The sequence below is a fragment of the Solanum dulcamara genome, chromosome 10 (assembly GCF_947179165.1).
Source record: "Solanum dulcamara chromosome 10, daSolDulc1.2, whole genome shotgun sequence".
NCBI classification, from domain to species: Eukaryota; Viridiplantae; Streptophyta; class Magnoliopsida; order Solanales; family Solanaceae; genus Solanum; species Solanum dulcamara.
The window spans coordinates 71,971,580-71,988,659 of record NC_077246.1 but is presented as its reverse complement, the minus strand read 5'-3'; the positions used below and the strand labels follow the sequence as shown (position 1 = coordinate 71,988,659).

Sequence of the window (17,080 nt, the reverse complement as noted above, 5' to 3'; positions counted from 1 at the left end):
TTCTTTCAGGTATCGATGAAATTTGAAGAGCCCCAATTATAGGCTATAGATTCGGGAGCCACTAATCATGTCTGCACTTCTTTGCAGGGCTTTCAGGGAACGCAACAGCTAAGTAAGAATAAAGTTTCTTTTAAAGAGAGAAAAATGAATTATTCAATGATCAGAAGTGAATAAAAGGCTAATTTCATAGAAATATCTCATACTTTACTCATAGAGATATGAAAGTATCGACCTAATTTCATAGAGTTATTCGAACAAAATGTTATATAAAGAATATACGCCAAATGACAGAATGAAAAAATCTAAAATCTAAAATATTATAACAAAAGTGATTCAACAGATTTGGAATTTACGAAGTATATTATCTAAATAGTTATGAAAGAAAATAGAAAATACATTAGTATATACGAGGAATTCACGAAAGTCTCGATTATTATTTTCACTTGATTAATTTATAACTTGAATAAGTCTCTCAATTTAGACAAAAACCTCAATTGACCGCTTTCTAAAGTTAAAGTCACAGGTGTCATCCAAATTTGTCATTATAATGACTTGACTTTTATTTTCAACTAGTACGTAGATCCTCCATTTTAATTTATATGATATTATTTGACTTGATATAAAAAGATAAAATAATTTTTTTAAAAAATTGAGATCTAAAACAAATTGAAACTATTTATGCAGCTATAAATCATTTCATTAAATATATATAAAAATTAAAATTAAATTATTTTTAATTATAAAATTATGATATTTTTTTTGAAATAGACTTTAAAAAAAATGTCACTGTGACCTAAGCTTAGAGGGAATTATGCTATTCACATAAATAAATGCATGCCCGACAACTTTAATTTGCCGTAGACTTGGGGCAACAACAGTAGAAAATTGAAGCAAGTTAAACAAAAATGGATAGTTGAAACATTATGGATTCAGAATTTAAAGTATGAATTTTTATAATAATTTAAAATTAATATTAAAATTTTTATAAGATTATTTGATTTAAATACGCAAGTGAACTTAAAATTTAATGTTAAATGATCATACTTATGAAAAATTTATTTATGAGATAAAAAGAAGAAGAATATTAATAATAAAATATAAATTTATCCATCTATATCTCCATCAATTACATTGACTAAATAATTCTTTTTCTTTTTTATTAAGATCCTATACTTTTTTCAATTCATAAATATTCAATTTTTAAATAAATATTATCATATAATTAATTTACCGAAATGTTAAGAAATTCAAAATAAGTCTTGCTTTTATTTTAAAGGACCAAGACAAAATATTTGTAGAAAAAAAATGCTGCTCGCAGAGTATTGACTTATAAATTCTCCTATTTTCTCATTTATATATTGTTTACGTTATATACATCACTAGTATAAAAAAAATTGCAATTATCAAATCATTGGAGAAATATTTTTTATAGATAAGCCTTCTCAAAATATATTCATAATATTGAAAATAAAATATATCATCAGCTAGTTATAACAATAAATAATTGTGACACGATGGTATAAAATTTCTTTATATGATACATAGCTTTTAATGATTGATAATTTGATATTCCAGTTAATTTGCTCATCTCTAAACTTGTATCTTTCCTGGTCAAGTCATCTAAAACAAACAAAATTTTGCCCCATTTCTCACTGCATTCTTGAAAATGTTGATTTTTTGGGGGTTTGGGATGGAGTAGGTACTATACTACTAGAAATATCGTAAATTAATGAAAAATTTATATTATAAAACATAATTTATCCATTCATTATTTATAGAATCAGTTCACTGAAAAATATATGATAAAAAATAGATTTTTACTGAAATACTGAAAAGCTTTTTAATTTTTTCATGCGAAAGCATAGATTACTATTATTTTATTTTCTCATTTATTTAATTAAAATATCTATAAAAATAGTCACATTTTTCAGTACAAAAATTTGAATGAGAAATAATGATAGTTCTTACATAAGCAATTTGCAGGAAGTAAACGTATCTTTCAATAGGGAGGGGGGAGGGGGGATGATGACTAATTTCTTTTTTTTGTTGTTGTTGGATGTAGATGTGCTAAAATATATTCCTATATAAGCCTTCTACTAGCAAGGTTTACAATATCAACAAAACAATAGTTTTAGAAAACAAAAAACAAATTATATATAATCAGAAAAAAAAATATACTAGTTTATTAGGGATGAATGATTTGAGGAATATTAAGTTTTGGTTGTTGGTGCTTTATCTGGTGGTTGTGGCTAATCAATGGCAGAGGTAAGTGTGTTAAAAAAGAGTTTAATTGAATTTCGTTCGTTTAAATACTGCATCGTACAAATAGGATATATATAAAAAAAAAGTAGTTAAATTTCCTTGACATTATCGACTTAATGATAAGGCCATGAATGACATTTGCTTAGCTTTAAGCCTCCAAGGATTGAAGGCTCCAAAAATAATAATCTAATTATATTATAAAATATAATTTATATAATTATCATTAATTCAAGTTTCAAATTGTATGTATTTTTTTTTTTATCTTTTTTGGATTTGGTTGAGATTATTTGGATGAGTTATAAGTAAATTATGATAGATTTTACCTTTATTTTCCTCTTCAATTTTGATTTTTCCTCCATGTATATTTGTTTCTTTTTTATATTACTAACTATTCAACTTTAGCTATTTCTATTGTCTCGTTTAATCGATCCATAATTCAAGAAGTAAGTCCTTTTGTTTCATTATTATGATTGGTCTTGAATTTTGGACCCCCGCTTATTTTATGGGTAGATTTTTTATGCCAAAAATCAAAATTTATTGAATTTGAAAAGTTTTGCATATGAGTTCAAAAGTTCAAGATCAACCATCTTTAAGATCATTTTAGTAAATCACTCTTCCTATTATGATTTGAGTTTATGTTACTAATTTTTTTGATTCGTCCTGTTTCTTAAATTATATGTACTCTTCATTAAGATCCATAGTTCAAGAAGTAAGTCTTTTCTACATCCAATCTCAATGAGAATAGAAGCCGATCGCTTCCACATCTTATAGTTGTGGTCTTTTAGCTTATGTAGTCGTCAGACTTCCTACACACATGTGTCAGCCAATATGCCTCATCAGTTCAAACCGTCTCACAACTATATGGAGTTCATGACCTTTTATTATAATTTGACTTTAAATCACTAATTTTTTTGAGCCGCCCTCACTCAATTACACATCTTCTTGAAACCTCTTTGTTAGAATTACTGGCTCCGCTACTGTACCCGACAAGTGTTGGGAGGAAGAGAGGAGTGCTCTATTGGAGCTACAAGCAAACATGATGGGTTCAAATGGTGGAAAGTTGACCCTTTGGGAAACCTATAATGAAACTGGTTTTTTGGATTGTTGTTCATGGCGTTGGGTAAATTGCAACTTAACAACAGGTCGAGTGATAGAACTTAATCTCAGAGCATCAAGACAAGGATCAGAGGATGGTTGGAGTTTTAATGCTTCTCTGTTTCTTCCATTCAAAGCACTACAAGTTCTTATATTGTCTGAAAATTATATTATAGGGTGGAACAAAAATGAAGGTTAGATCTCTCTCTTTTTCTACCGACTAATCATCTGATATCTGAAACTCATCAACTCGATTAATAACACGATTTTTAAGAGGTTAAAAGCGATTATTTTATAAAGTGAGGGGTTCACCTAAGCTTTTGGGATGTTAAAATACTTAATTATTTTTAAAAAGCAGAGTGTTTGACCAAACTTTTGAGAGACCAAAAATGGTTATCATAAAGAAAAGTGAGGTGTTCGGCCAAAATTTTGAGAGACCAAAAAGAGTTCATTTTAAAAAAGTGAGGTACTTGATCAAATTTTTCCCATAAAAATTAGTGCTTTTGACGAGTAACAAAAAATGTTTCTAAGAAGCTTATACAGAAAAAATAATAATTCAATTTTACTTATTCACTATACTAAAATTTACTTGTCCACTTAGCACATCATCAAGAGAAAAATAATTTCTTTTTACTGTTTTACACTTAGCATTAATTACTCATTTCAAATTATATCTCAAATTTATTAAAAACTTTATACTAATTAATATGAGTATAATGATAAAATATATACACTTTATTTATTCTTTAAAGTGGTATGCAAAATCCATCGTCAACAAGTAAAAACGGACTTCGAACGGAGGGAGTAACTTTTCCCAAAAGTACTTTTTTAAACACACTATGTATATACATTAACATGATTTTTTAAATTATTTTTTTCACTTGTGATTTTTTAAATTATTTTTTTCACTTGTGATTTTGTTATACAGGGTTCAACAAACTCACACAATTGACCAACTTGAAAGTACTTGATTTGCAGTACAGTTATCTCCCCTTTCCAAATGTTTTGTCATCTTTGTGTTGGATTTCATCTCTTGAGGATCTAAGACTTAATCGTGTTCTGGGGGACCAAATGGGTTCAATTAAATTTCCTTCGTTGAAAAATCGGCCTGCTCCTATAGGTATAAAATACATCTCCTATTTTATTTTATTTTATTTTTAAATATAAAATTGTTGAATATCTGGATGCCACCATTTTTTTCTTATAAAAGTTGTGGTATTCGGACCATCCAGCTAACGCACATCTTAATTTTAAAATGTTTTAATAACGGTTCACACTTTTTTAATAATTTTTTTTTATGATTATATCGGCGATGATAAGTGGATTTGGTAATTGATTTGTTACGATTCTGATAGATGTGGCTGGCATTATATCTTCATAATTAAATAATATTTCATTTTGGGTAATATGTTCTCATAAAATCTTGCTCTAATCTAACCTAGCTGGTGAGTTATCCCAGATCACGACAAAGCACAAGACAACAAGTGAGCGTACTTTTGTTCGCTTCTTCTCCACCAAGCATCTTGACTAATTTCATACCCTTTTTCTAACATACAAATGTATATATAATATATCAATTGTTGGATAATATTGTGCAATATTAGGACTCGTTTGAAATAGTTTTATTTTTAGATGAAGGAATTACTGAGGAATGTCCAGGGTTGAGCAATTTAAAGGTACTATTGCTGGCAGGATATGGAATCAATGACACAAGTTTCCTTTCTACACTGGGTAAGCTAGCTCCTTTTCCATATATATACTATGTATAAATTAATCAGAAATATCGAGTTCGAGCTTTGAAAATAAAAAAAAATGTAGTAGGGAGTGTACCCCTTAATGGGTCTTACTCGGCTTGAATCTGGATTAGTCAGAGCCCCTAAAATAGATATCAAACACTAGATAGGAAAAACAAAAAAAAAGTTGCTTACAAGTCGAGAAAATAACTTATGTGGTAGGAGTAAGGGAAATGAATTTCATAAGTGGCATTCGGGGCCGATTGTCTCCTCGTCATCCCGTTACCTCATAGTATTTGCCTAGATTATGTATAACAAATCTCATAAATCAATGCAGGTCTTGGTACACATACTGGACTGAGGAATTTAGAGAAACTCTATTTGTCTACCAATCACTTAAATTCCACCATCTTTTCATCTTTGAAGCATCTTCCATCTCTCAAGAATTTGGATGTCACAAACAATGACATCGATGGAAAAATCGAAATGAGTGGTTCGTTAAACTTCTTACTATCCAAGTTCCACCCCTTTTATCACATGCATATTGCTTCACTATTGTAAATCAGTGTTAGTGGAATGGATAAGATCCATTAACCCTTAATGAAAGGTCTCGAGATTGAGCCTTTCCAATGAATTTCTTCTCTTTTTGTTGTGCTTGTTATTTATTTTGATTTACTTGTCTAGATATAATTGCCTTGAGGAATTTGGAATTTCTTGATCTCTGGATGAACAATTTTGAGGGCTTTGTGACTACCAAAGGTACATGGATTTCTACCTTCAAAGAAACTTGATCCCTCCCCTGTCTCAAATTATTTGTCGTGTTTTTTTATAGGTCCCTTAACAAAACATTAACTAGGAGTGGATTTTGAATATTTTACCCTCATTTATCTATATTTATATTATTATAAAATCATGAATACAAATGTTGATTAACCAAAATATCCACTAAAAATTGATTTACTTATTTGCCCTTTTAAGTTAAAAATCCTCCATCTAAAAACTTACTAATGGGTATAAATGTAATTTTGTAGTAGGACTAAACAAAACATATTTCTATTAGAACTAAGCTTATTGTAGGATACATATTATTCTATTAATACTAGGAACTTAACATTAAATTTATTTCAAGTAAACTATAAGTAGAGAATTTCTACACGTTTAATAATATTAGTAGATCAAAATATCCATTAAATATTGAACGACTTTTATATCCTTAAGGAGTAATATTTAATAGTTATAACTTTAATTAATTTCAAAGTCCTACATATTTGCATAGTAATTAAATAACAATTATTTAAAGAAAATAGTAAATGACAATTTTGTCTATTGTAGAAAAATAGTAAAGGATAATTTTATCTATTACAGAGTCTTTCAATAAAGACAATTTTCAATCAACAATTCAATGAGATTCCGCCATTGACCTTTTTTCCTAAAGTCAAGATGATTCGAGAGCCAACTCCTAGATTTTGGGTCGGATCTCAATTTGAGTGTCGGATTTCGAGTCAGAAATCGAGGTAAGATTTTGGGGTGTCAGGGTTGGATCCCGAGTTAGGTGTCAGGGTAGGGTTTCGTGTTGCGTTTCGTAGTCGGCTTTTAGATCTAGAGTCGAGGTCGGGTCCCCAGTCAAGTATCGAAGTAGGTACTTAATCGATCGTCGGGGTTGAGTATCAGGGATTAGATCCCGGTTCAAAATTTGAATCTCGTGGTCGGATTCTGATTTGAAAGTAGAGTCCCGAATCAAAAGTTGGAGTCAGATCCTATGTCGGAAGTCGAGATGGAGTCCTAGGTTAAATTCGGGGTCAAATCCCATTTCGCAAGTCAGATTCAGAGTCTGATGTTGGGGTCGGATCTTGACTCAAAAGTTGGGTCGAGTCAAGAATCAAAAGTCAGGGTCGGTCTCGTGTCGGATGTTAGGGTTGGGTGGGGTCAGATCCAGATTCAAAAATTGGGTACAGGGTAGAATCTTAGGTCGAAAGTTGGGTCTCAATCCGGGATTCTGATCAGGTCCTAGGTCGGGAGTTGGTGTCGGAAGTGCGGTTCCAAATCAGTGTCGGGTGTCAGGTGTGGAAGTCGGATATCGGAGTTGAGTTTCAAGTCGGGCCCAGAGCCGAATATCGAGACTGGATCTCGAGTTAGAAGTTGGGTCTCGGATTGAGTCTTGGAACAAGTGCTGGATTGGGAAATTGGTTGGGAGCCAGGGTCAAATCTTGTTTCGAAAGTAAAGTCCCGATTCAGGTGTCGGGTGTCAAGGTCGGATGTCGGGGTCAAGTCCCGAGTCGGGTGTCGGGATGAGATTCCGGATTAGTCATCTGAATTCTTTTTTGTATGATAATTGATAAGGAGTAACGTGCAAAGATCTTCATAGACACTAGTTATATTAAAAACATGAAGGTCTTAATAATGTTGTTTAAACCTTTTGTCCTTATTAAAACACTCCTCTTTAGACAGAATCATCTTTTTACTATTTTTCTATTTTTTAATGATATTAACTATTAACTATAATAAAAATAGTAAAGTAATCCATATTCGTCTATTAACTATAATAAAAATCCTAAAAAAACTCATATTCGTCTTGACTATTAACTAGAATCCTAATTATATATGCCTATAGTGTATGAATCCTTATTATGTCTGGTCACGGTCACGTAAGGCTATGGGTAGGCCTATGACACTATGCATCCTAAAATAATAATAATAATAATAAAAAACATAAATCTTAATTATATGCGGAGAGGTTTAGAACTAAATATGATAAACTATTAATTTATATTCATTTTGATTTATGACTACTCTACTTTTATAAAAGGTCTTTTGATTTCAAAAATTTATTCATCGATCTTTTGTACAGTTTATTTCAATTCATCGATTGATGTTGCATCTTATTTTGCAATTTTGTCGTCACTTTGCTTCAATTTTCAGATTTTGTTTATTTTAAAATTTGTCTTTCCTGTTTTATTTTCATGTTCTTCTAATATTATATATTGATTATAATAAACATAATAAAAAAATAAATTGAGAACATTTTTTTATTATGATTAAATTTCTAAAAAGAAAATCTGATTTTTGTTAATGAAAAAATGGCAAGAATGGACCTTTTTTGTAACGGCGATGGAATAGATGAGTCAAGTTTTTAAAGGATGACATAAATGAGCCATTTCTAATAATTCGATGGCATTTGAGCCTTTTTCCTATTAGTTATTATGACATTTTTCACAAGATATCAATAAAAAAAAATAACATAGGAGAGATGCAAATAAAACATGAGAGATATTTGTATGACGATAAGGAGATTTAAGAGGTTGTACATATATAGTAGATATGAGGAAAAGTAGATGTAGATCAAAGAAGTATCTGGAAGAGATAATTAGATAGGACATGACATAACTTCAGATTACCTAGGACATAATCTTAGATAGGAGGGTGCAGAACTTGTGAATTAGGTTAGAAGGTTAGCATATAGTTGAACTTTAACTCACGTTTTGGTGTGTTTAGGCCTAGTGGGGTTTAGGAGCACTGTCTTTATCATAGTATTAACCTTATACATAATTTTTTTCATTTTTTTAACGGTAATTGCTATTTTTCAATAATCGATTCTTTTTGTATGTATTAGTGCTAATTAATTGATACGATATGCACTTATAATAACACACGCATACTAAAATTAGAAAAACACATATTTTCATTTGAATAACTATATAATAACATATACTGTAATATCATTTAAATAAATATGTTATTGCATCTATTATAATCTATTATTTATTATTTTTGTATGTAATCTTTTATATTGTCGTGACGCACACGTGCATCACACATACTCTAAACTGGTGTACTGATAAACAGGTAGTAAAAGAATGAGTTCTCTGCGGAATATACGACTAGGAAGATCTTATTCCAACTCGACCAACATCTTACAATCCTTAAAATCATTCTCATCTCTCAAGGGGCTTTCTTATGAATATAGTGATCTCAGTGCTCCTGCCATAACTAATGGTAAGCTCTAACTCAAAGTCTCTTTCAGCATTATCCCGCAAGGGCAGCTGAGTTGGTTGAGCAGGTGATCTCCCATTTTGGGAATCTCTGGTTCGAAATTCCTTGTATGCTTTCTCGGCCGAGCTCATCACACAAGTCTATGTGATTTGCGAGCTATTACACTGAAAAGGGATTTACCTTGTGCGCACACACACCCGTAGGGTAGCAGCTGCGGATTCTCTAATCAACAACAAAAAAGTTTCAATCTACTTTACTTCTATCACCACTTTATTTTATGTTGATCTTGTGCTTTTTTTCCCCTCTTTTTCTTTGACTCTCTGATACAAGCAATAAGAAATCTGAGCAAACTGGAGTACTTGTACTTGGAGGGATCTTATTTAAATGAGAATTTTCTCTCAAGCATTGGACAAATGGATTCTCTTAAAGTGCTGAATATGGCTTTTGGTGGCAATTATGGCACCCTCCCTAATCAAGGTAGTGTTATTTTCTCTCTTTTTTTGAAAAAATTACCATAAATCTATTCATATATTGCATAATTGTTGTCGAAGATCGTGAGTTAACTAACATACAACCGCACCAACACTAATAGAAAAGAAGAAATAACACAGGGATATAACAAGATTCGGCCAAATCTAGACTAATTCTATGAGATACCAATTGCCCCTTCCACCAGCAACAGGTACTGATAACTCTACCCACCAAGGCTAGAACAGATGCGAAGAAATCACCTAATGTTTTTTGTCTCCGCTAGAATTTGAACTTGAGACCTTATGGTTCACAATCCACCTCATTGACCACTAGGCCATACTCTTCAGTGCAAAGTTCACAGGATTTAAGACAAACAACAATAACAAATATAGTTTAGATACAACTTATTGTAGAAATTTATGTTAGCTAAATGTCATCTGAACCTTTTTTTTAAAAAAAATACAGGTTGGTGTGAACTCAAAAACATTCAAGAGGTGGCACTCATTAACAACAATTTTGAGGGAACAGTTCCTTCATGTCTTGGAAACTTGACATCACTTCGATGGCTTGCACTTGACGGAAATAGCTTCACTGGAAATATAGCCTCATATCCTCTTTGGAGAACTCTCACATCACTTGAGTTCTTGGATATTTCATTTAACCAATTTGAAGTTCCACTATCGTTCAATCAGTTCATCAACAATTCAAAACTTACCTACTTGAATGTTGGCTATAATATTATAACTGTAGACATCGAATTCAAGAATTGGATCCCAAATTTCCAGTTGCAACTTTTTGCTATGCAGGGATGCATAAACCTTCAAAAATTGCCTTCTTTCCTTCATTACCAGCACGACTTGAGAGTTCTCGCTATAGACAAAAATCAATTGCCAGGAAACTTTCCAACTTGGTTGTTAGAGAATAACACCAGACTTTCAGGCCTTTATGCTAGAGATAATGCTTTCATCGGACCATGGAAGTTGCCATCCAATAGTCATCTCTGTTTAGAGGAACTTGACATCTCTAATAACAAACTCAGCGGACGTGTTCCAGCAAATGTAAGTTCAGCTTTCCCAAAGCTTATTCTTCTGAACATGTCACAAAATTTGCTTGAAGGTCCTATACCTTCTGATATTGGTAGCTTTCATTTAGTTGTGCTAGACCTTTCTCACAATTTCTTGTCCGGAGGAGTTCCTAGCGATCTGGCAATTGGTTCTCCAGTACTGACTTACCTCCGACTGTCAAACAACAAGTTGTCAGGGCAAATATTTTCGAAGGATATCAGACCAAGTATACTATTTTATTTGTACTTGAATGGCAATGAGTTTGAGGGACAGTTACCTAGTAACATTTTTCTCAAACCCCTTATTGCATTGGATGCTAGCAGCAATAACTTCTCTGGAGAGATTCCGAGATGGATTAGAGATAACACAAGATTGTTACAGCTAGATTTGGCGAAAAATCATCTTGAAGGCTCGATTCCAGTTGAGATTTGCAATTTGAAGCTCATTCAAGTCATAGCTTTGTCTGAAAACAGACTTTCAGGACCTGTTCCTTCTTGTGTGAGTGGTTTACCCCTTGAACACATTCATCTAGACAAAAATCAATTGGGCGGTGAACTTGAAGATTCACTTTTCAACATATCGTCTCTGATAACGTTGGATCTTGGCTACAACAATTTTACAGGAAACATCCCACACACCATAGCCTCACTTTCAAAACTGAACTTCCTTCTCCTCAATAATAACCAATTGGAAGGAGAAATTCCAGCTCAGATTTGTTTGCTGAACAAGTTATCCATCATGGATTTGTCTTTTAATAAGCTTTATGGTCCGCTCCTTCCTTGTTTAGGTAACTTAACACAAGCGGAAAATGATGCAGACACAAGAAGTATATATTATCAAGGGTCTTCCAGGACAGCGTGGTTAGATTTCTCGAGTTGGATAAGTTCAACAAGGCACTACCACATTTCATATGGATTTCTAAGTGACGTCAATTTGATGGATGTGGAAACCCGAGTCCAGTTTTCAACGAAAAGAAACTCATACACTTATAAGGGAAGCATTCTAAAATACATGTCAGGTATTGATCTCTCAAGTAACAGATTAACAGGTGAAATTCCCGTTGAGCTAGGAAACTTGAGCAAAATACATGCATTTAATCTATCGCACAACCATATCTTTGGAAGAATCCCAAATACCTTTTCAAATTTACATGAAATCGAGAGTCTAGACCTATCTTACAACAGCTTGAATGGGAGAATTCCTGTTGACCTACTTGAGCTACACTCATTAGCAATATTCAGCGTAGCATACAATAAGTTATCTGGTGCAGTACCACCATTTAAAGCTCAATTCGCAACTTTCGACAAAAGCAGCTATCAGGGGAATCCTTTGCTATGTGGTTATCCATTAGACAACGAGTGTAGCGGCACTAAATCATCAAATACAACAAATAATGGAAGTGAGGAATCTACAGGCTTTATGGATACTGAGAGTTTCTTCATCAGCTTTGCTGTGTCTTATGGAGCAATCGTGCTAGGAATAGCTACAGCAATCTTCCTCAATCCTTATTGGAGAGCAGCATGGTTTAGGCTTGTTGAGGTTTTGATGCTCAGTTCTTACTATTTTCTCTTAGACAATGTTGTTGCACCCATCAAGAATAGATGGTGGATGAACCTTAGGTGATTGTTGTTCTCATTCTTATTGTATGGATAAGTAGGTGAGAGGTTCAGACTCGAACAATTTCTGTTATTATATGTTGTTTTTGTACTTTGACTATCATATTGTTTTGTTGTGGTACTATTATGTTACTATTTGTTGCTTTTTGTACTTTTGGATTGTTTTTCTTGAGCCAAGAGTCTATCCAAAACAGTCTCTCTACCTCTAAATTAGGAGTAAAGGTTTGCGTACATTCTACCTAGCTTACACACGTCTGTTGTCGAGTGGGAACAACATTTAGCACCACTAAATTTTGCAAGAAGTCGTGCAAACACCAACATTCTTTATTCAAATTTTATTTCCCATATAATAATACATAAATTTTTTCATATTTACGAGAACGAAAGTATCAATCAAATATCACATAAATAATGTTGAATTTACTAACAATCTGTCAACTAAGGAACTGAAAAACCAGTTAAGAAAAGCAAATCATGTCACAATATGATCAAATTATAGTTATTGTTGATTAACACCAAATCTAAGAACTCAATTTCAACATGGTCATAACAAACAAATGCATTCCATTCCATCAATAACATCTTAAACATAGCATCCCCTTCAAAACTATCACCACGAGTAAATTATTACATTGTCGAGTGCATTACCGATTGAAAAAGTCTACCTTCTCATACGCGTCGACCGCATAATTCATATCGTGTTTGTCCAAAAGGACTACACCTACCGACTTACAGATCCATATGATAAAACCTAGGAAGACAGAAATCACCTGCATATAACTTTTTCCTTTGGTGCTTATAACTCCAATGCTGTTGACCATGTACCTTGAACGCTTGGTTGTTTCGTGACATGTCGAGTCTTCAGCTTCACAACCTTTCTGCCAAGCGAATTCCTTAGCTTGATCGCTGCTTCAAGTACTTCATCTTGACTCAAGTTTTTCACACATACAACACGCTCATTCTTGTTCTCTAAGTGAAAATCAAATCAGTACACACCCGTGAAAAGAAATTACAGGAAAAACAATTGGTTTTTAAATAAACTGATACCACAAATATACAAGGCATAATTAGGAATATTAACTTCACAACAAACATTTTTCACACATACAACACGCTCATGCATGTATAGGTATTTGACTACATTTGCACATGGGTGCGAGGTGGAAAAATGTGTTCGATATGACACCTTATATTTGACACTTCCTTGAGCTGTCAACTTTTTAAGCCCTAAATGCAACTAATTACTAGTAATAACCTATGGACAATAAGGCTCGCTGGAGTAAGTCTGATCTCTTAATTGATTTATAGACTCAGTGTATCTCTTCAGCTATGTCTGGAAAGATAGAATATAAGAAGTCACACTGATCCAGTGAAAGAAAACGTCATTCATGGCATCATTGGATAATAACTTAATACTTATCTTTTCTGAATCAAGTCTCCAAGTGATATTATAAGTTTTTGACGAGTTACGTGCATGAGTCTTGTTTATTACCAAAGGTGCCGTGAACTATGTTATCTTCACCGAATCGGTGTGACTGGCTACTTATTTTCATCTCCAGACATAGCTGAAGAGAGAGATACCAAGCTCATGACTGATATAGAGATCAGATGTATTCCAATGAGCCCCAGGGGCATAAGTAGTGAAAGAAAGGTCAACAGTGGTAAAGTATATGAAGTCACAGAGATAAGAAGAGAAGGATGCACAGTTTTCAAAAAGGAGGTTTACACAATATCTGCAATGAAAGGGAAAACATACCCAATGACAATGGGCATAGCTGAATGGTAACTGAATACAGTTGATTAACAAAGAGAGTAAAAAAGTTATTCTGCCAACCACTGTTTAGACAGCTTTAACTTAGAGAGGGTTCCAAATCAGAATGGATCTCAGCAAGCCATAATGGAAAAGGCCAGTAAGAGTAACTTCGGCATAGAGTGTAATCCACTATCATGGTGGCCCCTGGATATAGTAGTTGGATAATTTGCTCCCTCTGACCTAGGATCCTGGCAGATATATGAGAAAAAGGGGGAAAACACACAATAAAAGAATCTTCAAACATTGAGCTCATCGAGTGGGACCCTGTTTAGTTTCTCAATACCAGGTCAAGGTATGCCTAGGCAACCCAAGAAAAACTCAGAAGATGCTCTAGCCACAGTAAACTGAAAGAAACCTTGGTAATTTTTCCTCTCTTAATATACATCACCCTTAGATGGAATAGAGCGGAAACAGGCAGAAAGTCTTACTGTATAATCCCTTCAAGAAAGGATGCTGACCACGATTGAGTTCAGTGACCACCTCAAGATGTGGATTTTTCTCCTTGAATGCTGGCAATTCAGACTCCATGAATGCCCTGCAATAGTAGATACATACCTTAACATATGCCACAGAGCTATTTTGCTATATATATTCCTCTACCTCAATCATCCAGAAACTAGCAGCCCATTCTGTTTCCTCTTTTCGCTCCTAAAGTACGATTAAAAATTGTAATTCCACTTTGTTTTACCAATAAAAAGCCTCAATCTTTTCCTCTCGCGACCACATGTTTAAACTTCAAATAAGACTGAACACCTCCATATGTAAAATTGCACAACGGCAAATCAGCAATACATCAAATTTCTAGGCAAATACACTTACCTCAAATCACAATATATGCAGAACCAATACTACTTCTTGACAGATTGCAACATGTCAAAAAACTTTCTTCTTATACCTAGATTGTGTTATCATTCCAATAAGGTATGAAAAAGATTTCAAAAGAAAGTCAGACTCATAACATTATAATACTCAATCCCACAGAAATAACATTGCTCCATTCATCCCCATTTCAATTTCCACATTTCTTAGATATGTAAAATTAAAGCATTGATTTTCCAAACGTTTAAGTAGTACATATTTCCTCTTTCACTTCATTCTTCGTGGTATTGGAAGATTCCCAGTACAAACAATCTCATTATGATTCTGATTAATGTAAAAAAAGCCAATATAAACTATAAACTAAGTTAACCTTTACCTTATTCCCCTGCTACTTCCACCCCAATTGCAATAGCTGACTACCAGTTTCCTTAGCTGCCAAACACCTCTTAATGCCATCTAGATCAGCCAAATTCACAAATTCAGAACTCATCATTCACAAACAAAAATTGGAGCCGCAAGTAGCATATGCAATATTTTTTTCAAATGTGAGCAAAAAAAAAAAGCTTTAGAATCGAATTTTCGAAAATTAGTGTTTTCATGCATGAATTTGCAAAAACAAAACATGAAAATATATGAAGAGAAAGAGAGAAATACATACAATTTTATTCCGTCGGAGAAACAGAATATGAAGAAATTTGCAGCAGAAAGATACGGAGAGTGAAGTAGAACGTCGGCCGCCGGCGACTTGGACAAAGAGAACCCTCGCAAAATTGGGGCTTGGAGCAATTGAAGTGGGTTTGAAATTGAAGCCATTTGGGCTCTAAACCCGATTTATCTGTTAAAAAGAGGTCCATTATGGTGACACAAAATCTCACAAATAGCCAATTTTCAGCCCATTTGATTGGAATATAGCCACAATTATAGTTTCACATTCTAAATCTCACATTCCAAAGGATGTTGTCATTTAAAACTCCACAACAATGACTATTTTTTAAAAGATAACAAAACGATCAGTGAATACCATTTTATGATTTTTTCAGGAAGGATTATGCAAATTTAAATCTTAGTGTTGAGTTAATTATATTTTATTCATACTTTTTTTAAATTATAAAAATCTCTTAAATTTTGTGAAATTCGGATACATCCCAAAATATTCTGATACATCACGTAAAGTGATGTATCCAATTGATATATCGTGTAAAGTGATGTATCCGACGTCCCAGACCGATACATAGCGTAAAGTAATATATATGACCGATACATCGCGTAAAGTGATGTATTTGACGTTCCGATACATCACATAAGGTGATGTATCCGACTGATAAGAATTTTTAAAATTTTTTTCAAATAAAAATATAATAAAATAAGCTGTGTATTTAAATAACTTTTCCATTTTTTAAATCGTTAAGAAATTCTCTCTCGGTGAGCTTTTGATAACAAGGAGTACTTTAATTTCGTTCGACATTATTTTCTTATATTTAAAAATAATTTAATTTTAATTTTTTTTATTCTATCTTTTAATGAATATGTTTCCTAGCATCATGAATTTCACAACATATTTAAGATTGCAGTACAAACATTTTAAAATTGGTATCCAATTAAATTGTGTAACATAAATTAAAAAGAAATGAGTATCAATTAATAGACTATAAAAATATAATAGTAAGTGACTGTGATAAGTTTATAGATGATCCTCCACCATATAGCCATTTAATTTTATGTTATTACCTTATACTCCCACCGCTCATTTTACTTGATCTTTTTTTATTTGACACTTCTCTTTAAAAAATCATATATTAGGAGTTTGTTTCATTAACTAAGCTAGCTTTATTAATTATACTTTAAAAATTTAAATTTGACTATTATTACTATATATAGCCATGTTATGAAAGGGATAAATCTCTCTTAATTTATTAAAATAGACAAGTAAAAAGAATATATATATTTTTTAATATAAGGGTAAGTAAAATGAAACAGAAGCCGGGCAACTTAAAAACAACAAGAATGGGAAAGCAAATGAAGCTACTTTCATGCAAAGCTTACTAATTCAATTGGTTAACTATCTAAACTTCCATATTATTGTCAGATATATTTCTCATCTTGTAATTTGCACCTTGATTTCTCGTTCTCAATAAATAACTAAAAAAAACTAAAAAGAAATAAAATTATTGCTGGACTAAAACAACAAAAATACAGACTAATATCATTTGTTTCAAA

The 17,080-nt window shown here is 32.6% G+C and overlaps 2 protein-coding genes across 2 annotated transcripts; one reads left to right on the top strand and one right to left on the bottom strand.

Moving 5' to 3' along the window:
* The first annotated feature begins 2,119 nt into the window (after positions 1 to 2,119).
* LOC129904920 (receptor-like protein 13) lies at positions 2,120 to 12,363 on the top strand. Its single transcript, XM_055980335.1, has 9 exons — positions 2,120 to 2,265; positions 3,223 to 3,551; positions 4,286 to 4,477; positions 4,990 to 5,088; positions 5,428 to 5,583; positions 5,775 to 5,849; positions 8,934 to 9,083; positions 9,411 to 9,557; positions 10,017 to 12,363. The coding sequence occupies exons 1-9, from the start codon at positions 2,192 to 2,194 to the stop codon at positions 12,236 to 12,238; spliced, it is 3,444 nt and encodes a 1,147-aa protein (XP_055836310.1). The 5' UTR covers positions 2,120 to 2,191; the 3' UTR covers positions 12,239 to 12,363.
* A 409-nt stretch (positions 12,364 to 12,772) lies between these two features.
* LOC129904921 (54S ribosomal protein L51, mitochondrial) lies at positions 12,773 to 15,661 on the bottom strand. Its single transcript, XM_055980336.1, has 4 exons — positions 15,522 to 15,661; positions 15,240 to 15,319; positions 14,473 to 14,579; positions 12,773 to 13,200 (listed from the first exon to the last, which is right to left on the bottom strand). The coding sequence occupies exons 2-4, from the start codon at positions 15,317 to 15,319 to the stop codon at positions 13,028 to 13,030; spliced, it is 360 nt and encodes a 119-aa protein (XP_055836311.1). The 5' UTR covers positions 15,522 to 15,661; the 3' UTR covers positions 12,773 to 13,027.
* Positions 15,662 to 17,080: the final 1,419 nt, after the last annotated feature.

Bases quoted from the DNA above. Each gene is read 5' to 3' on its own strand.
- LOC129904920 (XM_055980335.1), top strand. From the start codon at position 2,192: ATGAATGATTTGAGGAATATTAAGTTTTGGTTGTTGGTGCTTTATCTG. The intron at 2,266-3,222 runs GTAAGTGTGTTA...CCTCTTTGTTAG, and splicing joins GTGGCTAATCAATGGCAGAG to AATTACTGGCTCCGCTACTG. The intron at 4,478-4,989 runs GTATAAAATACA...TTTTATTTTTAG, and splicing joins AAATCGGCCTGCTCCTATAG to ATGAAGGAATTACTGAGGAA.
- LOC129904921 (XM_055980336.1), bottom strand. From the start codon at position 15,319: ATGGCATTAAGAGGTGTTTGGCAGCTAAGGAAACTGGTAGTCAGCTAT. The intron at 14,580-15,239 runs GTAAAGGTTAAC...CTACTATTGCAG, and splicing joins GGAAGTAGCAGGGGAATAAG to GGCATTCATGGAGTCTGAAT. The intron at 13,201-14,472 runs GTAAGACTTTCT...ATTTTCACTTAG, and splicing joins TTTCTTGAAGGGATTATACA to AGAACAAGAATGAGCGTGTT.